Below are 26,083 nucleotides of genomic sequence, written 5' to 3'. Positions count from 1 at the left end.
CTCAAATTCTCTCGCGAATTGAGCGTATCGGTAAAGTTCCAAAAGGTCCGCAGGTCGATTTCTATTTCCCTCAATCAGCATTTATCCCTTCCCGTTTGTATCTCGTAATTTGCAACATCTTTATCGCGCGATACGGGGTTCCACGAGACGACCACAATCCCACGGCGAACGGCGGGGAGTAACAGTCGCGTCGACCATCTCATATTGTCTCCGTTTTCACAGATTCCCTCACAATCCTCCGTCGCTCTTCCGCCCACCGTCGTTATTCCCCGCTTTCCCCACTCACTCTCTCATTCTCTCTCTCTCTCTCTCGCTCCGTTCGTTCTGGCGTCGCGACGGAGGAAGGACGGACGTGGCGTGCCGTGCTGTGCCGAACGAGGACCAGCGCAGCACAGAGCAGCTGGAACGTCAGAGTGCCCTCCGACTTCGTCGCGTACACATCCCTCCCTGCTGGAGATCGCGCGGCTACCATCGCGGCGCCGGCGACGTGTTGCGAATCGCGTTACGCGATCGTACGCATATACGCGAGGCGGGAACGAGGCGGTACGGTAACCCATACGTCTCTCTCTCCATTTATCCGTCTGTCGCTCGCCGGTGGATACGCTTGTGATACTGCGACTGTCCGAGAAAGCCCGCTCGCTTTCGCAGTCACGAGAAGGGGGGTCGAAACGGAAATTGAAAACGACGGTGCAGCAATCCAACCGGCGGATCGGAGGGAGAGAAACTGAACTTCATTCCGCGCGGAATTGCCGGAGCTCGCCTTCGAGTTTCTCTCGATTACATCGCCACGGTATTTCTATCCGTATCTCCGGGAATTATCTCCGAAGAACCGTCGGCGGAAACGTCCGGTTTGATTATTGGGGATTTTACTACGAGGGTCCGGCGAGAGGACACCCTCCGGAAAAAACCCATCCTCTTTCCAGGATCTCATCCACGGGAGAAGATCCGCGCAATCGTTCGTAGGGTTTCGGAGCTATCGCTACATGTCAACGGCGACCCTTGTCGCGTCGCTCGATATAATCGTTCGACAGGTGAAGGAGGAATCTCCGGTGAAGTGACACAACACACTTTAGGGGTTTTCTCGAATAAAAAGCCGAAGATTCACGCATACAGTCGAGAAACAGTCGTCGACTTAGGATGGACATCTGGAAGAAGCGACGCTCGTAAAGTTTTCGGTGTTGGTGCTCCACGTACTCCTCTGATACTCCGATTTTCCCTGTAAGCCGCGGGCGAATCTGAAGGAAACTGAAGTGCTTGGAAGCGGTGAGAGATCGCGAGAGATCGAGCACGATGCGCTGAAGGAGCGTTGATTATCGCGGGTCAAAAGCGGGGCGGCCTATAGGCGCGCTGGACATTAAGTTAAATCGCTTCGGCATCGAGAACGGGACGGGCAGCTAGTGTAATAGTGATAAGGCGCAGGCGAGTGAGCGAGAGAGAGAGAGAGAGAGAATTGGAATCGCGTGACCTGGTCAACTCGGCGATCACGACTGTGATATCGCTATGCCGCGAAGAAGCGTTTTACATTTTCAATAAAAAGAAAGGAGCATAAGGACTGAAGCATAACGTGACTCACGAGAAGAGAATAATACTCGAATCACTTTGAAATATCATTCGACGGGGGCGATGAAAGAATACGAAAGTGAGGAGCACCCGTAGAAATCTCTTTTGAAACGCATTGCGGGGTCGATGATAACGGTGATAGAATTTGAACAGATGTAACTGAAGCACTCGCGTGGAAGGGCAACGTACATACGCGCGCATAAGCAGAGACGTCCGAACCGGTAGGAAAGAGTGAGAGCTCTGACGTCCGTGCGGTGCGGAAGCCGATATTAATTGCCCGTCGTAAGTGGGCTTTGTAAGGCTCGCGGTTAATTAGTTCGGGATCTAACGTGAACGATGAAGTGGTGCGTGTTGGTGTTGGTATTCGCCGGTCTGACTAGGGGCGATAATGCCATCGATACGAAGATCTTCAATTGTCCAGAACTCAATGCTCAAGATGAGATGGACCTCGACAAGGTACGTGCGCTGCCATTCTCACTGCTCGCTATCGTTTCGCAAACACGGTGGAAATAATAGGGTGCGGGGTGAAAATAAGTATTTGCGCGCCCCGTCTCCCGCTTGAGATAATTTTACAGGAAGAAATACATTACACCGCGTAAAATGGCTCCATCAGAGTACGTTGTTTCAATTTGTACATTGGAAATAGAGCACGCCGCGCGGCAAAATGCTTCTTCTTCACGTAAAATTATCCCGGGAAGGATGGTGTGTGCGAATATCTTCTTATTCTTTGTAATTTTTAATATTCTCCTGCAGTACAGTTATATAATTACAGGCTTTTTTTTTCTCTTCTACGGGTCTGTTGTAAATTTAACTTATCCTCGACACTTGTCAGAGATACGCAGCGTTCGGAGAACGCGTCCGCTTTTTTTTCCTCCGACAATTTAGAGGGCACGAAAAAGGATGATAATTACGGAAGATCCGTGTTTTCTTTGCGATATGTAATAACATTAGTCCGGTTGTTACAGATACATAATATGGCGTTCGAATAAAATGTCTCGGCAACGGGTATAATATATCAGACTTTTAATATGTTCGCCGTCACGAGCATTACCCGATGCCCGCCGATAATTCACCGGTGCGTCATAAGCATCACTCGTGGCGGCCAGGCATGCATTTGCCTTAATATAACTTTCGCCGCAAATATCGGACAAGAAAAATGTCGTTGTACAAACGCGCCATTACTTTCGCGATATTAGACACGCGTGTAATTGAAATTTGTCAACGTGATTTCACGTACTGCTGCGCGACACATTGATTTCACATTAATCAATTATTTTGTTTAATTTTCACCTCTCGTTAAATAAGGATAAACTCTATTAATATTATATCGCCGTGCCAATTTGCCCTAGTCTGACACGTGCGTTTCATACATGATTAAACGCGTCATAAATGTGCCTAAATTATTCGTAAACATTATATTGGCCGCTCGTGAGAATTTAAACTGTGTAATCGAAAATGCGAAAATAAGCCCCTTTTAATCAATCATCAAAAAATACAGAAAACTTGAAACCACAGTTTGAAATAAATCGGATACGCCGATCCAAATATATCGGGCCTGATAAATGTAGTATTAATAATAAACAAGTGAAAATACGACCGTACATGATGCACAATCAGATTACAAGGGAAACGTTGTAATCGGACAGGACTGGATCCTGATTGCCTATAATAATATTTTAATTATGTAAATGTGCCATTCTAGCTTTGGTTAGGACTACGTTATGTCCGAAAGTAACGGCGCGTGGTTTGCCAAGGCGAGGAATTACACTTAAAATTCAAAAATATTATTATAGGCAATCAAGATCCAGTCCTGACCGATTACGGCGTTTCCCTTGTAATTTGATTGTGTAATATTAATAATGGGAGTATCGTTTTTAAAGTAACATTTGTTCTATCAGTGAAAAAATAGTAACCGTAATATATAAACGAAGGAAGAAAACAAAAGTGTCGTCGAAAAAGGACTCGTTAAACTCAGTGATATTTAGCTTCAAACTGGAACCTTTGTGTTACATTCAAGCGTATGTACAGAGCCCAACCCAATTTGCTTTGGCTACAGATTTTACATCTAAACTAAAAGAGGCGGGAAGAACGATGTTCGTTTTAACGTCAAAGCATCGATATTTATCGTACAAGCGGACGAAAATTAAGAACATAGGTGAATTAAGTTTCCAGAACATAATAAACGTGTTCCATATATAGAAGTTTAAATGTGGTTTTTAGCTAACAGATTTTTTAATCTGATCAGTCGAGTCTTTGTTCGTTAAATATGCATTTTAAAGACATTCTAAAAAGAAAATCGGAAAACGCTAATCTTGTTACCGTATCGTTCGTATGCGTGATGTATATGCTCGCGCACTGTATATGCGTGTACGTGCAACATGGCACGTCCATTGATTAAACCAGATTTAAACGGGCGCTGTGTGTCATGGCCTCAAAAAGCAGGTCAACCATTTCTTCCTTAACGAAAAAAACTACCGAAATTTATTTCACCGGTTAATGGACGTATGCAAATTTGCATTTTTGTAGTACACGAAATGCCACTTTTAGCTAAAAAACGTTGCGCAACTATTTTTAAAGTAATAAAAGCGACTTACGTGATTAAACGGACCGAAATTCGCGAGCGCGAACCAACGAGTTCCTAATACCACGAAATCACACAACGGATGTAAAAATAATGATTTTTTTAAAATCACCTTTTTTTTAGCGCGGTGAATACAGCTGTATACAATTGGTGTTACAATTGGACGGTACAATCGTTATGGACGAACCGCATAATGGTTCGCAGTTGGGCGCAGCTTAAAGTATCGTTAATTCAAAACAATTACGAGTTCCCGGCACGCTGCCTCTATGAAGTTGTCGAGCCGCTCCGGCTTATGTAGTTACATACGGAGTGCATTAAGTGCCGGTCATAATTTATAAACGAGCGCGTCCAAGACTTGTAATTCCAATCCCACGAGATTAGCCGTACACGTAATAAATGAACCACTTTTTACCGCGCGCATAATTCTCTGATGCAGCGATACGCAGCGAGACGTCGCTACAACGCCACTAAGAAAAAAATGTTAAATATACGTCATGCCAGCCGATTAGCTCGAATAAAAGATTATCAAGTTGAGAAGTACTCGAATTCGAATTATTACGAGTATTTCAATTTGATGGAACTATGCAATTCGTTGATCGAAATACCAATGTCTCGTAATATTCGACATGTATGGATCTCGATACAGATTCTTTTTGGGCACGCGATGCGTGAAGTTATTAAAGTCGCGCTGGCTTAGAACATGACGCAGGGTGCATTAAGTGGTCGTTATGAATTAAATCGTCGTGTTCAAGACCCGTTATTTCAATGGAACAAGGTTACCCGTACGCTAATGTGGCTAGGTGCTGCGCTTTCTGAGTATTCGATACAACAGCGGCGATCAATAATAAAGCACACATAATTCTAACACATATTAAACGTTTATCTAAGAAAATAGATTATGATTTTAGTTAAAATATTCTTAAGTGTGCATATATTTTATTTATATACTTAAGTTTATTGAACCTTTCCGTGCAAAAATCGCTTGGATTATTTTTAGAATCTTAAATAGTTGGCTCTGCAACGTCAGAAACTTTAATAAAATGTTTTTATGATTTAAATTTAATGAGTTAGAACTTTATTTTCCCATCAGTGCCACGCCAGAGCTAATTACTGAATTTTCTTGGAAATTTGTATACCAAAGTGATATTAAGTTGATTATCTCTACATTATTGGACTTAATTTCTTTGGAATGCTTTGACATGGGACGATATTTTTATCCATACGAAGCTTAAATTAAATAAGTTTGACTTAATTTTTTAACGAATTCCACTAAACTCCGTAAATTATTTACGTAAGCATAAATAAATCCAGTCATATTCAAACTTAAAAACTAACGTATGCAAAGAATAATGTATTTAGCTCTTGTTTTAAAAGATATAAAGGCCCGTATTCTGAACGCACTTTTATCGATAAATGCGCGCATTCAGAATATGGGCCAAAGTGTTCATATAAAATTGCAGCAATTTTTTTTACACTTTTTAACCTTTTTTCTGTAGCAATTATATCGACACGAATTTATTTTATTTCGTTGTTGCGTGCTACCAATTTTCAAACAAACGTGATTGTGAGTTCAATTACTTTGGTTACCTTCCCCTGATACAAATGAAAGAGAGAGAGAGAGAGAGAAAGAGAATGAAGCAAGCGGCAATTGCGGAGATGTATCTTGAATGTGTATAATATACACATTCATGGATGGAACCTTAACAGAATTTTCCTCCCTGCGTATTTCATAAACTATTTTATCAACTTCGTTTCAATGCAGCGTCGAGTTAACGTCCGAAAGGTTATCCTTTCCTACATCTTTTTCCACATCCTCCACACGAACTGGACTTACGTTATATTACTATCAAGGCCCCTATCGTACAGCGAGCTTTCAAGGTTTCTCTCTTCGTCCTTCAACAGGACTCCTACATGAACTGCGTCCTACAGCCGTGCAATGAGCCAAGGGAAGAAGTCCAGATCTATAGGAGTAGAAAAATAATATCTATATTTGAGAAAAGCGGAAGGATGTAGAGAGAGAGAGAGAGAGAGAGAGAGAGAGAGAGAGAGAGAGAGAGAGAGAGAGAGAGAGAGAGAGAGAGAGAGTGAGGAAAAGAAAGAAAGAGAGAAGGTTCGCGGAAAAACATTGGAATAGTTCCGAGTGCGTCGTGTTTTATAGCCAAATAAATCACATTTTTGTTTCTTTAATCTATGGCAAGAAGTCAATAGTTGCTATAAAGATAAAAATCAATGGTCAGGCGATAAGAAAGGATTGATACAATTATAAATCAAAATTTTAGAATTCTAAGTACCTTTTTCATTTTATAATATAAATAAAATGCTCATCAATTCGCGGATTTACAAAAACGTATAATTTGCATCGCGAACAATTAACTCTAATTGTAAGTACCTGTTTTTAGATTTAGAAGATCGTTTGTCAGTATTTTCAGAAAAAGAAGCGTCTAATGATTCTTTCCGTGAGACGCGATTCGTTATTATCGCGGAGTTGCACCTGTATTTCGGGGCAGTCGCTCTAGAAAATAGCATGAAATAAGCTGTTCCTGTAAATGGTTCGTCTGTCACGCGTTGAGAGCGAGCGGAACGGCAAACTGCATCTGCGGCGCTTTCATTTACAACCGCATCGTAACGGCGAACGCAAAATCGCTGCCACGGCAGGCGTTATCTTGCTTGTAAAAAAAAAGAAAAAAAAAGAAGGAACTTTCTTCCGCGCTTTCCGTTGAAAAGGCTTTCGGTGTAAGTTTTCGCGGCAGACAATAAACCACGGCCATTTTTCATTGTGCCGTTTGTATGGCGCATTGAGAGAGGGGTATTCACCGACGACATAGAAATTTATTTCCGGATTTATTCTTTAAACTTTTCGCATCAGTAATTAGCGTGGCTTAGAATTTATTGCGCAAGTAGCAGGTGTTTGCATCATAAGCAGCGAAATTGAGGAGATATTAAGATGCAATCTCTCACGCCGGACGAGTTTTAACTTGGAAAAAAAAGAACGTCCTTAAATTCCATTTAAAGATTAATTTCCAGTAACAAACCATTTCCGTTTTCGGAAGCGAAAAATCGTCCCGAAATAAGGATTTTGCGCACGACAGCTCACGAAAGCGCCCGGTTACTTCGTGACGTGACTTCGCGGAGAATTTTCTTTCCAAAATTAATCTGAAGTTCAAAATGTCATGAGTCCCCGAGTCGCCGGCTTCTACGTCTTTCCGGCTGGCGGACGTACGGACGTGCCGGTGGAACGCGGATTAGTGTACGTGTGCGAGCCTAATAATAGTGTGCAAATATAATATAACGTCGCGACATATATCGTATGATATGTGTCACAGCGCGCGGAACGAGCAGAATCGTGGCCGTTCGTCTGTCGTCGTTCCTTCAGAAATTCCCCCGTGTCCCGGTTCGCGACCCCGAACGAGAACGCGGACCCCTATCTTTCGTTATATCATCTCCGATTAATCACGCGCTTCCGTTCCCGAAAGTATCCGTTAGGATAGGGCGCGAGACAATCACGGCCCGTCGAAATGTTTATCCGTCGTTTTCGCGCAATCTCGCGCCGCTTTGTGAGGGAGCGAATATCTCGGGAGCGAGACTTGTTCGCGCGGCCTCGGAAATTTCATAAAGCGCCCGGCTCTCTCCGCTCTCTTCCATTTATTTATGGAAATCCCCTTTCTAATGCGGCCCGGGGGATCTGAAACTTCGCTCGGTCTCGCGCGCTTCGCCCGGCCGCGTACGGGCGGGGGGAAAAAGCCTTTTTGCCTCTTGACGTGCGCCTTTCCACGCGGCCAATTTGACTAACGTTTCGTAAACTTGAAAAGACCCGCCCTCGTTCAACGGCGGGAGACGACAAGGGCGGTAGATCGCGTCTGGCGAGGCCGGAAAGCTTTCTTCCGCACATATCGTTCCCATTTCGTCGCGACGACGGGGTCACGTAAGCCGGTTACGCGAAAGTCTGCGTACTGAATATAAATTATAGCAATAGCGACGTAGAGACGGCTTATGGGCAAGCTGTTGCAGCGCGAAACGCCGCCCACCCCCTCTGCTTTGTACAGCGACGCATGCATTTGCACTTCCGAGGGATGGGAGGGGAAAGGGAAAGAAGGGAGCGAACTTTCTCTTTCGGCCCATATCCCGTATCTGCGGAACTTCTGGGAACGAATCCTTCGTCTCGAGCAAACCCTTTGAAGTTTGAATACGTATTTCAACTCTGTTCGGTTAAATAACTGTGGATTGTCGTGTATTCTCTAAAGTTTACTTGAGCTTAAAGCTCGTGAGTTCATGTAAAAATATGCACATCGCAGATCTCCATTATAACTTCGCGTATATACAAATTTCACGTAAAACCTCCGGTCCTATCGATAATTCATCGGAAATTTCCGTCTCTGAATAAAGAGGAATAAGCTTCGACTCCGTGCTATGTATTTAAAATAAGTCAGATGTGTAAATCCAGATGTTCCACGTAATGAAGGTGTCATTTATCTCAAAGGAAGGTAACCTCCGCGATGATAAACGATCCCCTGTCACATGGTACACACGATGAAACGTAACAGACAGTTTCTCGTTAGTTAAACATCAAAACCCTTCGTCGCTTTTATTATTAATAAAGCCTTCGCGCGCGATACACATTCTCGCGCCATTCTATTCCCGCCATTCGCCTTTCCGGCTTGTCTATCAACCTGGAAGAAGCTTTTTACGACGCACTCTCGAAAGGCGACGCTGGTAATCCGCTTCCGCTTCGGAGAGGCGCAGCCACTGAAAGAACCCCGTGGAAAATCGGCGCGTCGCGTCGCGTCAGCAACCCGAAACTTTCGGGCGTACTCTTTACATCGCGGGCTTTCCAATTTTCCACCGCTATTAGCGATTAACATTAATTCCGTTGGAAATATACGAACTGAATGCAAAGCGACGCCGGGCACGCCGTCGCGGCCGGAATTACGGGCAAGCTGTTGCGGGCGTTGAATTGGTTCCAACAACGTGCCGGTGCACTCATAATTGCAAGCATGTCCCCGCGTTGGCAGTTTTCCACGAGGTGAAAAAGAGCCGGCCTATTTTCTCTCTCTCTCTCTCTCTCTCCCTCCCTTTCCGTTAAAAAAAGCAACGCGATATCGTTTTTTTCAGTTTTGGGTATAACAACGTTTTCCTTCGTCAAAGGTGCATCAGCTGATATCGAAAATGATCGTGCGCGCGCAAAAGGGCACGGTCGCAATAAACCGTCTGTCCAAATGCAAACGTCAAAGAGGGATAAAGTTATGGCACTCTGTATTATATCGTATGAAAATGTCTGTTGGTGTCAGATAATATAACGAATAATAACGGCAGCTGTGAAAATTATTGACACTATCTGTATGTCGTATATTTCACTGTCGAAGTCTACGACGCGACGACACGATCGGAGTATATCCATCATGATAAATTTAAGAGCGAAATTATTTCAATCTTTCAGAGATTACACTGGTACGTTCACGGGGATTTACCTGGAATTGTACATCACAGCAGCGAAAACTCAAAAAGTCGCAATAAATCCTATGTTTAAACGTCTTATAGTATTATAAGATAAACGGGCGTTTACGACTCATGTTAAGATCCATATTTCGGACACAGAGTGACAACGTCGTCGTGTCTCGAGTTACGCGGAAGCTTGCATTTTCACGTCGTGTCACATGCATCTGTAACTGCATTCCAGGGAATTTTCCCCCCATGAGAGAAGGAATCCGATCCTGTCCGCGCGCCATTTCGCGGAGTTCTTTAGACACCTTCAACGGTTTAGCATGTTATTAAGCACGCGTGTCGCGTATTACAGGAGGCATAAACGCGACAATCTTACGAGATTCGAGTGGTTTAATATAGCAAGTATATTCTATTGAAACCCGTCACTTTCCTTTAATTTTAAATGGATTTTTATTGTCAGAATTTTAATATTTAAAACTTAGTTCTCAAGAAAAGATTTAAATTGTGTTAAGAGTGAGAGAACTGAAGCAAACACGTGAAACTTTTCTGCGGCACAGAAAGAGACGACCAATGTATAAACGAATATATAATTCCGTATTCTATTACGTCATTTTTGTACAAGTTTTAAAATCGTAGAAATACGATCCGTAGGATAGTCATCTTCAAAATATAATTTTATCGCCATTTTAAAAAATCGTATTTCAATTTTAATTTTAATTTAAAATTGAAATGTGTAATTAGATATTTTTATTCTAGGAGTATAAAACTAGTCTTCTATAGGTTTAATATAAAAAAAAATACATGTTTTAATGTGACTTTTGCTAAGTATAATTTTTATACTTTAATACGATTAGTTCCAAATAGTATTTAAATGTATCAATAAATTTCCATGCAGCATTTATTGGTACTAATACAGGATTATCTTATATATTAGGACTAATATATAGGATTACTCTGCATATTAGTTTAACATGAAGTATTACAGGATTACTGGATTACGGTGTTACGACCACCATATTGAGACAGCGAAAGTTTCTAATTTCGACCAACTTGATGTTCCCAATTTCGTCCTTCGAATTCGCCGTAACTTGTTCCTTGGTTGCATCAAGTGTGGTACACACCCGCACAAATCAAATTCCGATCGAATACATTTACCCGAATCAAACTCTGATTAAATGCGTTTGCAACTTAAGTGGCTAAACCTGCTCTACTTAACTTGCTATATGAGTTACACTCATATACTATATAACTATTTTAACGTATAACATTTCTCAACAACGTATTCCGTTTCATCCTCAGATTTTGTCGATTGACACCAGACAGCGAAATCTCTATGAATTTCTTTCTTTCTTTCAGTCTCGCTTTTTCAAAAAAAATCAGATAAAACCAGAAATATTTTAGGATGCAATGTTTTGAAAGTTTGTCACTTTGTATTTTCCGTGATAAATAAATGTCAACTTCTGAGATGTATTGATACAGATTTTAGTTAATACTTTACGAATATGTAAAATATTGTGTCATATACCTTTTATAATTATTATTTTACACACACCTAATATTTGAATAAAGTACAATAACGTATCAGTATTTTCTTTAGAAATAAGATTAAAAATTAGAGTTCTATGTAATTAATAATTTTGTGGGAAATATAATTATTATATTACACATTATAATTATTTAGACAAAATATGCCCTTTTACGCGATTATTTCCTTCAGAGTTTCTATGCACGCAATTAATATTTTTGCAAGAAATATCGTTGTCTTATCGGCCTTACAGAACTCGAATCCTGCATGCTGCGGTGCGTTTTGTACACCGGTCCGCGATTAATCCTCTGGGTTTACCCGTTCGAAGTTCGCCAAAAATATCCTCTCTCTACTACATAGATTCGCGATACATTTACCCGGTCGAGCGAGCGAAAGGATTAACATAAATTCTGTTTAAAAAGCATACGGCGAGCGTAAAGCAGCCGCGTTGCGTTCGCCCTTATGTAGAAGCCACCGCGACAACGCGTTCCTCCGTGGAATGGATACAACGGCCACCCCGATGTAACGCTCCGATGCATCGCCGCGGCCGCCGCGTCCGCGGGGTTCCCTTTTCGAGCCCGTGGAAAGGAATCCAATGTTTCCGTGCCACCGGGCGGAAATGCCTGCTTTTCTTTGTAGACCGGCGATTTACGATCGATCGGGATTGCGAGGAGATTTATTAGAGGACCTCCTCGCGCGCGACTTTGGATCCCGTCTCGACGCGTGTTCGCCGCGTTTGAATAAAAGCCCATGCCGCGATGAATCGATTGTCGCGGAGACGGCGGTATTTTTCACATAAAATATATCTTCACAATTACACTTACGATAACACGATCGTCGTTTCAATATTGTCGTACAATGTTCAATTTATAAGCCGTAGGCGACACGTCCGTTTGTTTTTCAAACCTCGTTATGCTTTTACGTTATGCTTTTATTTGCAGTTTCGGTAAATACCGTTAAATCAGAATCCTTTATGCAGTACGCCATGGATATTTTCTAGCTGATAAAGACTATAATTATCGCGCGCATTACGTGGGAGGGTATTACGCATACCTTGAGTCGAGGTCGTTCAATGGATAGATATCGAGGACTGCTGGATTGCGCGCGATCTGTTCGTCGTAACTATCTGCTCCGAACAAAGCGGGATACCGGGCGATTACTGCGAAATCTATTTTAAATTCGCTTTTAAAGCCGAGGAGAATCCAGGTAGTGGCTTTTCCCCGAGATTTATGACCGTCAGAGATCAGAGGAGATCTACACTTTCGCGGATGTCTTCATCGGCCGTCTCTAAAGATAACTTTTTATATATACGCGAATTATATATATAGAATGTGGCAATAAAACGTGAATATGTAAACGTGGTCCTGAAAGTCTTGTCAAAATTGATAATCTCACGCGTTTGTGCGGATAGTTAAATGCATTTTAATAACAACTGATATCTCTTTGACACTATTATTGCAATATCCAATTCAATATTCAATTCAATATCTATAAACCGTAACAGTCCGTACGTTACGTCCGTAACAATTAAAGCAAATCTAACTTAATCTAGCATTTAATATAGTATTGCGTAGCATGTTATTTGATTATTCAATAATCAAATATGTTAGCGCGATTATTTGATAATTAATAACTACATGATAATAGGATTGCTTGATCATTTACAATTATATGGCAACCAATATCAATATAAATTCATAATCATTTTAAAAAGAACAACGAAAATTACTCTGTATTTTATAATTTCGAGACACGATGTTTCTGGTGAGATATTTTAAAAGCTTGTACGTGCAAAAGTTTTGTTAGGTAATAATATGTTCAGCGGGCAAGAACAAAAGCGCTCTATTGAATGAACTTTTATTTCCCGCGCCATTTGATACTCGCAGAAATAGTAGGTGCGTCACCGATCAGTTTGATGGACTCTTACATAATATGTATTGGGTGAATGATCGATCGCGCGGTAGCTGTCGAGTAGGAATCGAGGTCAGGAAGATGCTGCGAATATAAAACGATAGCAAATGTTCCGTGAAACTTCTGATTAGTCGTCCCGATAGCGTGCTTTCCGCGCACGCACAGGAAGAACGTTGAACAGGTAATTCACGGAGGATAACGCGTTATACGTACGTAAGAGAAATGAGGTTGACGTGAAATGAAACGTGACGTAAAAAAAAGCGAGAACTCTAACATTTGATTAACTTTTACTGCAAGACGGTATAAGTTTTGATCAAATTTCCTAGCAGCACGAAAACGAGAAGGCTGCAGCTTCTTCTTCTTCTTCCTCTTCTTCTTCTTCTTGTATCTTGATTGGCAATCTGGTTATCGTCGATTCCAATTTGTGTCTCACTAAAAAGTGTATATAACTAGAAATGTAAAGTTATAAGATATATTTAATATGATTAAATCTTCAAGTTTCGCAGCAGTTTACGAGGTTTACTAGAAATGAAATAGATATTCGCATTTTTCGTGTCAAGAATCGTGCAACATTTTATCTACTTTATGCGCGACATCAAAATTTCAGCAAAACCGGGCAATCCTATTGTTTTCCGCCCGGTTAGATTTCATGAAGAATTGATGGGGACCTCCTCTCAGACAAAAGTGGGATAAGTTAGAAGATGGTATTTCGCATCGATTCCCTCGCGAGAGAGAGAGGGAGAGATTGAGAGAAAAAGAAAATCTTTTACGTAACGAGAAGCTAAGTTAAAACGCTATATACCTTTAGGTATATTATATAATTAATCAAATTATATAATTTTAAAATGTCTTTAATCTTACAAATTTAATTATAAATTTTTTCTATAATTAATAATAATTTTGATAACTTTGATATAAATTTGAGACTAATTGCATATTTTTCTCTTGCTGTCGTTGCGCGAAGGAATTACGTAATCGGTCGTCTGCAAGTGTATAAACCGCTTTTTCTCTCGCGCGGTTGAAGCCGCGTGGAAAAATCTGACGAGAGTCAATTCACGGCGAACAGAGACGACGATTCGATAGTACAGAAACGAGCTCGCGATCCGTCGCAAGACCTGCACTTCGTCCGTATCTCTCTTACGTTAAGAAAGAAAGTTTTTCAACGTTTTCCAGACAGCGGTTAACTTGCTGCTGCGACAGGGTAAGAAACGTCCCCTTTTTATCCCTAGCTCTCCATGCGGAGAGAGCGGCAGCGCAAAGCCCCTGCGATTCTTTCCCGATCGATCACGATCGACCCGGAAGTCCTACAGATGAACGGGCATTGCTTTTTGTTTCATCATCGTTTTAACACGCTCGTGCAAGTCGGTGTGTGAGAGAGAGAGAGTGTGTATGTGTATCTGTGTATGTGTGCGCGTATGAAAAAGAACATTTTATTATACCTTGGGGTAAAGCCTCTCGAGGCTATCCAGTATCATGATGCATGTACACATTTACGGATATACAACGTGAAATTTACGTGGATAAAAATGATCATGCGATTACGGGATTTAAAAATGTAATAATCCGATAATGTGTGATTATACTATACTTCAGATGGAAAGAAGGGTTAGTAGTGAGAGACTGGCGTTAATCAATTTTTGAAAAATTAATCTTATCGAAAACTTGCTTAAAATTTTTGAACTAGACGTATTTAATTAAGTATTTATTTATGTGTTTAATCAATAGTTTAAGAATAGTATTTAATTTATAATCTAAAAATAAATTTTCTTATGTCTTAATCTGTTAATATAGTCTGAAATTCTCAAAATATATCAACAAATTTTTTGCTAAAAAAATTAAACTCAGTTTATATTTTTGTGGCATATATTTTATTTTTTTAGCTTCTTCTTAGTGAGATTAAAAGACCTTACTAATGTATAATTCCGTGTGGAGTTACATTAAAAAAAACGTTACATTTGAAAAGTTTTTTTTAACTTCAAAGAGAAAAAACTTTGACTGCAGCCTAAATCGCCAGAAGAGATGAAAACAAATATGACAGAGAGATCACAAGAATCAGAATACGCGCATCCTGGGAATCTTTCCTTCCCTCCGAAAGTACAGAGGTGGCATTAATAAAGCGGTCGTAAGCGCATAATATACATAAGCCGCCTTCGTCGTTCTCGCTCGCGGTGGAACGTTGCATTTCAAGATTGCATCCTCGAGACAACTTCTCGGTGGTGGATATCCGAGGCATGAGGCTCATAAGAAATTTCGGCGTGACTTTTCCGTGCCGTGCCCCGGTCTACGACCGAAACTCCGAGCTTTCTCGCGGCTGTTCAAGATTCCGTGACAACGGTGAAAACGTCGCACGAGAACGAGGGAAATATTCCTGAGACCACACTTGTGACATCCCGGTCTGACGTTGTGACAACGTATGCTCGCAGATGTGCCGCGAACGCTATTTCATATGCACACGCCTGTTCCGGAATGTGCATTTGCGCAATGTTTTAATAAAATGACAGAAAATGAAGTGATAAAACGATCGAATACGTTTTTGTGCTGTGTAAGCTCTTCTCGAAGGCGGTTATAAAAATCTTATCGGTGAAGCGTTGCAGGAGAATTGGCGAGAAGTATGCTCCCTAATTTTTGGTAACTTCAAATTTCCTTACGTTAAAAGGGGAAAAACTTTAGTTTAAAAGAGGGAATCTTTTTCTCCGAGAATTTTACAAATTAGGAATTTTAAATTTGAGATTAAAAGTCCCCAAGTTTCTAAATTCGTATGTAAAGAGATAATATTTTGTATCACCGTATATTCGTGAAACACGTCTGTGCTGTCTCTATAACATTCGAATTTGAAGAAAGTTTGCCCATATTTGCCCGTCATTGTACGGATGCGACGAAGGAATATGTTTCTCTGCGACAGACAGGGTGCCGAGCTCGTTTGTATTCAAGATCCGCGTTGTCTGACCTGAAAAACAAAGCGAGCAAGTCGGCGACTATATTTTCTGAAGCAGAAGCACGCTATCGTGACATGCGTCTTGCCGCGACGCCAAAAAAGAAATGCATACTTTCACAAGCTGCTCAGAGAAGATTTCAGCTAGATGATGTCGCACACATAGCAATATTAATATATTTATGAAAGCGTTTGTTTGTTTGCCCTGATGAAATGTTGTTTTAAACCGCTGGTGCTTTTATGCGTTGAAAGCACGCTCGTAACTCTTTGATCTGCAAAATATGTTTGTACTTCCACGTGAAAATCAATAATTCAGCGATATCGCTTAGAGAAATAATCATGTAATTTTGATGATGGTAATATTTAATGAAGCGTGTAATTACGTACTTTTTTATTTCAACCTTGAATCAGCAAAACTCCGAGAATAGAAGCGCGTGATAAAATTTTGAAAATAGAAATGTAACGTGCAAAAAATTTAGAAATAAAAATGTTAGGCTGTTGAAAATCGTGCTGACAGAACTCTTTTCTGCGCGATACTTTGGGAAGAACGAATGTCTCGTACACTCATGTACTCCTCGCTATCCATCAATGTTTCGAAATAAGAACGCTTTCACGTTTCGATAGAAATTGTCAACTGATGGAATGCGACGAGACGGTGAAATGAATTTGAAATTTGTCGATCGTAATGCGAGAGACGCGCGTGTACTGTGGAACACAATATGAAATACGTAATAGAAAGTACAGACTTTATTTGAGAGATACTGTCTTGCTAGATATCGCGGGAGCGCGCTTCCTCACCACGGTTAAATTTATACTCGGCGACAATGCAACGGTTTCCGCGCCCCCCGGACTTTGTGTATAACGTAAATTTAGTTAAAAAAGTTCAACGGCAGATATGTTCGCGAGCAAACAAAATATAGTGGCTCGCGAAAGTAGCCGTACGGTTTCAATTTATATAGATATATACTAACGCAAATACTTTCACGAATCGCTGCAGTACCGCGCAGAATATCTCGAAACTGCCCCGTGCGATCTAAATTCTGCATTGTTAATCGAGATAAAAAGTCTAATAATAAATAAAGACTATTACTTTGTAATATAATAAAGTGAGGAATTATATTACTTTGATTTAGAAAGACGAGGAAAGGCAATAATAGCAAACTCAAGTATAAATGTTACTTTTAGAAACTTTTAAAGAACGAAGGAGGTAAAACATGCGAATAATGTAATAGATTATGTTAGTTCGTGCGATGCAATAAATGTTCCTCACACACACACACATACAACACATGTTGACTAGAACTATACCGAGAGGTGTTATATAATAATTATTTGGTTGACGCACGTGCACATACTAATAACGGAGTCATGCCCAGAAATACACGCATGTATTTCTGGCGTGGATAAACAACCGACGGGCATGAGGTTGAATAATTCCGCGCAAGAATAATTCCACGAGTTTGGAGAATCCGAGCTGAGAGAGTGCATTCGCGGAACGTTTCCCAAGCCGTACGAAAAGAGCGGCGAGCTTTTAACTGCGGATTCGCTGCGGTTTCGAGTCTCCGGTATTTCCTACGCGCGACTTTTCGCTCGACTACCTTGTCAGTCAACGTCAAAACGAGGCTTCCCGCGGCGACACGGAATTCTCGTATTTTTTCCCTTCCGAAAATGCCCGAGATTGGAACGTTTACTCGAGAAAGCGACACGTCGATGTATCGAGAGACGAATTTCTCAATTCTGGGGATTCTGAAAAAATTAATCAAATCCTTCGGCACGCGGAATTTTATTTCAGATGGAAATAAGGAATTATTCTTGACGTTTTGCACGAGAGTCGCGCGAGAACCATCTCGCCCGTGGTGCTGGATACTAAAATCGTCGCTCCGCACGCTTTTCTCTTATGACTTCAATCCAATCTGCATGCATCACGCTGCGGTACATAACGTGCATGCTATGTACTTCGTGAAACTCCCATGTACTTATATACACGATACGTTACCCTCTTTATTACTCGAACGGGCGTACACATCGGCATGCGCGAACGCATATAGCGCCGAGTTAGCGTTTACGCATCGGTGAGCCGATACGAAATTTGAATAGCTCAAGGAAGTTTGAAGGAATCAGCCGATTAATACCGATAATAAAGCAAGGCGAGTGAAAGACTTGTTTCGGACGGTCGAAGCTAAAGACCGCGTAAAAAAGCAAATTAGATTCATTATCATTTCTCCCTCTTATCATTCTTCTTCTTGTTTTAACGGTTGCCTTCATTTTTATCTGTTTTCAAATATTTCAGTAATATCGATTTCATATGCAAGTCCGTATCTTGGTTATTAATATATTGGAAAAGCACAGTTTCATAAAATTAAAAAAAGAAAAACGTAAAAAAAAAGAATCACGTTAAGAGGAAAGAGAGACTAAGAGAGAAGAAGCCGTCTTGCCTCGGGCATTGGTGTACTAGCATATTCATGTCTAATATCGTAAACGTGAGAAATTGTAAAAATATTACTCCCTTCATATACTTTCGAAATCGCTCGTAAATGATATTCAACGACACGTAAAAAAATTTCGACCCTTCACAAAAGAAAAATTGTCGAAAATATCCCTCTTTGATTTTTTTTTATAAACCGTCATATTAGTTTATAGTTATTTGCAAATGTAAAGATTCAATATGTATCGTTCTATTTAAATATAAATTGAATAATTTAAATTCACTGTAAAAATGTCATTTCTAGTTAACGAAAAAAACAAATTAAATATTTTATTGTAGTACCCGATATTTGTAGTATTTAACGGCATTTAAATCGTTTCAATTTATGTGACGGTATTTAAAAATATTTCCTTTCCCCCGTACACAGTAATGTTGTCAGCGTAAAATTTTTCTCGTCGACGATAACTTTCGACCATTTCAACTGGCAATAACGACGTGGAATTTCATAAACGATCGTGTAATTGAAGTGCATTACTGTTGCATGAATAACGAACGCTGCGCAACCAAAATACACTATCGCAAAATGGATAATAGACGGCGATGCATACAATTTACCTTCCTAAAGAGAATATGCGATTTATTTTCACCGGAATTTTCTGCAAATCTCTTCCAAGTGGATATTGAATATGCTATTGAGATACAAAAGTATTATCGTTCATAGATCGGTAATAAATCTCGTTTAATTTTACAAGAAATTTGCGCGGACTACAATTTTTATTGTTGAGATCTGTACTACATAATTAATTATAATATTGTTAGAAAATTTAATTAGAATAGGAATTGTTATATCGAGAGTTTCAAATTTAGATCAATTTAAATGTAGCTATCTGTAACAATTATTTGTTATAATCAGTTGCAGTGTTTCGCTTGACTTGAAGTGCTCTATGTCAATTGAAATTAACTGAAACGTAAATTGCCTGATGCTATTGTCTATTTGCTGCAAAATGTTGCGGAATAACATCCTTTACCAGTTAGGTACATGAAAAACGAATCGAGTAGTTCTCACCTGCACAAGCTTACTTTAATTTCTTGGCAACTTTGAAAATTGAGAGTCGCCAGAAGGAAATTTAGACGAAAATGATTTAATCGCAACAGCCACAACTTAAATGGGTTTTCCTTATCGCGGGCGTAACTTTTACGACATCGGCAATTTAAGTAAGGTAACTAACAGTGATACAGCGTTTCATGAACCAACATGCAAATGGAGTGCATTTACTACCCAGGTGAAACCCGGGGAATAATGAACGCGCGGCTGACAGAAATGCAATATCGCGAAACAGATAATAAACGATCATATTAAGCCCAACATGCCATAATATTCTTTTGTCCGCTCCGGGAATTTTTATGCTTCTCCCCGAATTATCAGTTAAAAATATTTCCCTTATTAAATTTTCGAGCGAATAAATTAAAATTAAATATCTCATATAAATATACGAAAATAAGATGTGAATTATCGCGCGTACTAATTTATAAATTTGAATTTTAATTTAATCGTTAACATAATAATCATTAATTATAAATGTAATGCAAATTTCTTTGTCGGCAGTTTTTATTTGCTTTCTTCGTAAATAATATGATCGCACAATAGTGACATACGCAAAACTAGCCATTATTAACTACCTCGCGATGATGTTGAAATTTTCCCGTTATAATCTGTTCTGTGAAGCGATCCCACACCGTGCCAAATAACCGTTGGCAAATTACGTAGCAGCAAAACAAATTTCGGCCTCCTTTTTTCCATCTCGATTCTCCGATACATGCAGCGCGGCCCGCGAAACACGTAATTACTGTCGATAATTTAATGGCGTGTACGCTATTAGTGCCAGACGGTACGCTGATAAGCAAATCATGATGTGTGAACAACCGGCCGGCTCAGTTATTTGTTGAGCGAATTGTTCAATCGGGCCGTTTACGAAATTCATTAAAGAGGTAAACGCAATCGGATTTAGGACTGCTATTTTTTTTCGGTCGGCCTTTTAGCCCCGATGGCACGATGGCCCGGTTTCTGTTTCATTACTCACGTACGGCCGTCCGATAAAGTCCGACTCGTAAAATGCGTCGATCGGCGGTTTGGATTCGTCGCTTAAAACTGCCCTTCGTGGAAGAATAACGTCGATGGACGTGAAGGGCGATGGCGTGTGACTAAGATATCGCGGAACGGTCAAGATTTTTCGTCTGCATCTTCTTTCTTGCAAGAACGATTTATCCCGAAACGCGGAGTTTCTTCGGAAAATGGCATTAATTTTAAAACGTGCGGTTTTTTATTCGACTCATTTAGAAAAATAAGTTCGTCTGTTTTTTTCAGAGTATAATTACAAATTAAAGGGAATCAGATAGTAAATTCTATATTTGCAGGGATTATATTATTATGGTAACAGACATTATATTTAAACAGTATTTTGCAATTAATGAATTAGAACATACAAGATTTTATATTTGACTTGTTTGAGATATTGAATAGTCTAGTAATCTAAAAAAATGTTTGATAATAATGTCTTTTATACTGACAAGATTTTATTTTTGATTTTTGTTTGAGATATTTAATAGTCTATCAGTAATCTAAAAAAAAGTGTTTCATATTTCAATGCTTCTATTGCAATGTATTGCGTATATGCGCTTCAACTATATATATATATCTTTTAATCGTATATCATATTTTATATCATTTTTATGTCATATATCTTATATCTTCACGTTCTGCCTTGCAAATGTAAATTTACTATTTTGCATCCGATATGCTTTTACAATCGAGCAATGCGCCGCGTGCATAAAATGCAAGCGCGCTTTCCATAAGAGAAAAAGCGATGGGAGGAAAAAACAGCAGTGCACAGAGAAAGCAATGCGTGATGACGCATGCAAAGGAAGGTTGATGACGACAAAAAGCTGCGGGCTTGCCGCAAAATTAAAAAGTCCTGTCCGCGTCGGAGTCCTGGGAACTGTCCGTTATGCGTAGCGAGGTACAATGGGAGAGAGGGTCGTATCGAACGCATGTGGTATCCGCATATTGTACACGCATAACCGCGCGCAAACCCGGGTCACCAGGGTGCAAGAATGGAGATGCGTTTTGGGCGGAGCGACCACACATTACAACGCCGAGGTCCCATGACACAATTATCTTAATAATGCCAGTTTATGTTATGCTTGAAACAATTAATTTCGATCCGACGTAAACAGCAATAATTGACTAATCGCGCTGTCCTTTGATATAATCCTGCCAATATCTGTACATTTTACACGTTCACATTAAAATGGACGCGTATGAATTTTTCACACGTTGCGTGCAAGGGGGGGCACGTCATCGTGACACATTTTAAATATTCAAATGTAAAGTAATGCTACGTTACCCATGCTAACTTGTTTCGACGGCCCGTCAGATACACGCTTTCGAAGTTTGACACCGCTCGATCGTACATCGTGGATAACATCATGAATAATACAAGCATGTATCCGGTTCACATCTATAAAACCAATTTCGTTGCTTTACAAAGCTTTAATTTGCAGATGCTGCCTACCAGAGTATAAGCATATATCTTTAAATAATTACGTTTTACATTTGTATAATTATGTAATTTACTTTTCACGCGATCTCTTTACAGCGCGTGTCTTTTATGGGACAAACTAAATTAGACGAATTAAATTAGAGAACCTGCATGCTTGCGATAAAAATAAAACGCTGGCTGAGCCGTATGCTTCATAGACGTCGATAGAACTTTTAATAGAAAAAAACTTCCTGCATAGAGGTTACCAGGAAAATTTGCATATCATAATTGAAAGGGCAGCCGGATGAAAGATAGATATTTATAATATGTTAAATTATTATCGATTTTAAAATCCCATATCATTGGTCGCGATAGTGGTTTAGTATTGCGTGTGAACGAATCATGCATTATTTAATTAATAAATAAATACATTTATTATTCAATATAAGAATTTCACAAATTGATTGTTCTACAAACTAATGTTTTCTTTCGACTAGAAACTTATGGATTATTTTTAAGGTAATTTTCTGTAAAAAATAATTTTGTAAAATATTTTTTCATAATTTCTAACTTTCAGTGTTAAATATCTCTCTGTAAATAAAGATTAAATAAAGATAGGTATAATTATAAAGTTTTTTGGAATTATTCGATAACATTTTGTTACCCATTACCAATTTTGACATTCGTAAATTTGCGTAAGTTTGCGTAAATTTTGTTTAAATTAAAAACACAGTTGATTTGATCCTGTATAGCAGAATGAAAAATAATAAAATGTTTATGAGCATGACTGAATTTTCATAAAAATAGTGTCCCTTTTAGTTTCCTCATGTTCGTAAAGCTACGGAACATTTGTATGAAATATTTATGCTTTTAATTCATCACATCTCGCTGCAACGTTATTCTGTATTCATGTCGTAATGAAGCGCCATGCATTTCGAACATTGAAAAAAATGTGCGCATTTTAAGAACGTAGTAAAAATTTTATGCGTCAACGGAGCGACCGTAATAAATATCCATTTATATGGAAAAAGCATTGCAACTGACGGAAGCGCTAATGGCTAATGTGAAGGACTATTTTCTGCGCGATGTCACATAGTGCATGGGGAGGCAAATTTAATTGTGCGATCGGGCAATGGTGGATTTTCGAATGTAGCGATCCGCATTCCCGATTTAGATGATGTTAATGCTCCACTAATCCGCATCGATTACAATTCGCGCATTGCTCCGGATGTAAATGCACTTGTCCATTCACACACGGATAGTATCGGACCGCGACAAAGACAATCAATCTTCGTTTGCTGTGTAATACCACGTTGTGATTTTCGACGTGGAATTTTCGCTGGAAAATCCCTATACGAAGGGATTCGACGGCTTTCTTTCACGCTCCCGTTCGCGGGAAGATTTACACAGGGATATCACAACAATGGGAAACCTATCGCACATAACATAATTCCTAAAGAGTTCAAGGATCGTGTACCACATCGATTTACGAGAGCCTCAATTTTCCCTTAAGAGATTTCTTGCGCGGCCTCTTGATCCGCGCCTGTAGGCACTCTACATCGTCTGCAGGCGGTCGGCAAATAAAAAGGCGATTGCGAAATATCCACGGTGTACAAAAAGTGCCCCATAACTAACTCCCCCATAGACCGTAAATAAGGTCTTGCGTAATTTCTCGCTCCGCTGGTGCGGCCACGACCGCGAAAAGCTTATAGAACCGTATAAGCCTCGATCGCAATCGCACGTGTCCACGGAACCACATCCGAAAAATAAAATTGGGACATTCCCCGGAATGGCGCGTAACGATCATTTCTACAAACGGTTAAATATCTAAATCGTTTGCAAAATCGAAAACAACAAAGCGTAATCTCATGAAATATTACGTGTATTAAGTAATATCACTAATATCACTTTTGACTTTCACTAAAAAACGTTATTTAAATCTCCATCGAGTAATTTAGATTAAATTTACTCCATGGAAATTAAATTATTAAATACATACACGCTCTCTTTTCTATCTTTTTTCCTGTTAACGGATAAATTTAATATAATCGCTGCGGGAGTATCGGTTCCGATATAATTTAATGCGCGAATGCGATAATGTACGATAAATTTCCTATTTTAAGAAAAAAAGGAGAGAAAATCGGAGGAATGCTCACGCGATCTTTTGTTATTCGGCGTTACGTTGGTAACCGCATTTCTCATCGATAGCCTACAGTTCGCGGCGGAGTCTCGCTTTTCGCGCGATTTGCATACGGGAATGCATTCGGGATATACGTCATCTACCCCGAGTAAAACATTCCCGGCGTGGATGAACGCCGGGAAGGGGGTTGGGGGCGCGAGGAGCGGAGAAGGGTCGAGCGCGAGAATCTGGCGTGAAAAAGACCCGCGTACAAAAGGGATCGCGAAACGGCTCGGCCGTGAACGGAAATGCATTCTATATTGTGACGTCAGGCCGAGAAGAGGAGCTCGCGGAAGCCCCGGGATAAATTCGTAGGTGAATCAACGAGCGATGCGGGAAGCGGGACGTTCGAGGAGGGAAGTTCGCGCGAGATGGAAGGTGTATCGATTGCGTTCTCTTTCTTTCTTTTTTTTTAGCTGGCTACCTTTCAACGTCATCGCCGCTTTAGTCTACGAAACGGCGAGGTTCGAGATAGTCGGAGTCATTTATACGACGCGTGCATGCGCGAGTTTTGACTGCACTCAGATTAAATCGATGAAGGTGTATAGTCGACGTCAGAATTCAAACACCTCCTGTCGCGTAATTCTCGCGGATTTATTCCCGCGCGTAAATGAAGGCGAGATATGATAATAATAATTAATGGAACGTTGATACGATACTCCTATTTTGTGTCCCGATTGCAATCAATTTACAATAAATTTGTCAAAATTGATGATTTTGAATTCCCTGTCTTCTGCTTTTACAATGTTTCAACATTTATTGTATTAAAAATATTGAACGATAGATATTCTCTACTTTGTTTAAAATAAATGTGTGGAAACAAATATAAAATTGAAGAGCAGCTATATTTTATAATATCAACAAAGTACAATTTTTAAAGCAAAGAATCTCTCACTTACAATTAGACTTTATAAAGTCTTATATCGATACTGTAACAATATGTTAATAATCAGTGATTATTTTCGTAAAAAACGCGCGTAAAAAAAAATGCGCGCTTATTATGTTTAAAAATTTTATTAGCATACTGTAATTATCAAAGTCTGTCCTAGTTGAAAATTTCTCGTAACTTTAAATTAGCTGTATTATAGTTAGATTGCATCGCTTTCACGTAGAATGTGCAAAAATTTGAGCGCTAATTGAGGGCTCTTGAAAACCGTAGTCAATCAAACTTTGCTCGAATTGAGTTATATTTCGAATCGAGAATTATAAAGCTACTTGAATATGCAGCTTGATTTCATAGACATTTATTAGTAACGTATCCTTATGCTATACATATATTATTTTATTCAATGCTAATAATTTTACGTAAATGTTTCCAAATTTTTACATCACATTTCTTATGTCCTCCCTTCTTTAGATCTTCAGAAAACCGCGGTAGGTACCGTTTATGCCTTTATAATTTGATATAAAGCGTGCGTTAATATAAAAAACCGGTTACAGGGGATGTATATTGACGAGCAAAACGTAATTACAGTTAGGTTAAACTGCATGCACTCCGTAGCCGTTCATCTGACCGTGCAAAGGGTGCAAGAAAATGCATCGCGTGACCTACATACCCGACATACATGGCTTTCGTACCCACGTCACGTGCATCTGTACCTGGAGATGCATTTTTATCGATCAGAAGTCGTATTTCGCTCTTCGCTATCGAAATATTTATTTCAGTATAACCACTACGTAAATAACTTCGACCCGAACGTAATAATTGCTGTCGATAGCAAACTTTTGCGCAAGTAAAATACAAATTCCAAGTTTTTATTTTATTTTTTAATAAAAGGATATAGAGAAAGTGAGCTTTTCAGCTTTTGCTGTTCTGCTTTATCTTATTATATTAAATTCGTATAGATCTAGCTCTCTTGTATTTATTCTTCTTATTACTCTTTAATTAGCTTGTATTTTACTTCCACTTTTCCTCAAATGTTTATTGCACTGTCGTTCGCAGAAACCAACGTGTACATAGGTGTATGTGATGAATGTATATGAATGTCCGCA

General features: G+C 39.7%; 1 protein-coding gene across 1 annotated transcript in view; it reads left to right on the top strand.

Annotated features, from left to right (window-relative positions):
* Positions 1 to 353: 353 nt before the first annotated feature.
* Positions 354 to 26,083, top strand: part of LOC139769168 (uncharacterized) — a 63,870-nt gene continuing 38,140 nt past the window's right edge. The window contains exon 1 of the mRNA XM_071700017.1: positions 354 to 2,016. Coding sequence (XP_071556118.1) covers positions 1,897 to 2,016 — 120 coding nt within the window. The 5' untranslated portion in view covers positions 354 to 1,896. The remainder of the gene's footprint in view (positions 2,017 to 26,083) is intronic.

Source organism: Temnothorax nylanderi, unplaced genomic scaffold (assembly GCF_030848795.1).
Source record: "Temnothorax nylanderi isolate EJ_2023f unplaced genomic scaffold, tnyl_v1.0 TNYL_tig0020_pilon, whole genome shotgun sequence".
Classification (NCBI taxonomy): Eukaryota; Metazoa; Arthropoda; class Insecta; order Hymenoptera; family Formicidae; genus Temnothorax; species Temnothorax nylanderi.
This window is presented reverse-complemented; position numbering and strand designations above follow the sequence as displayed.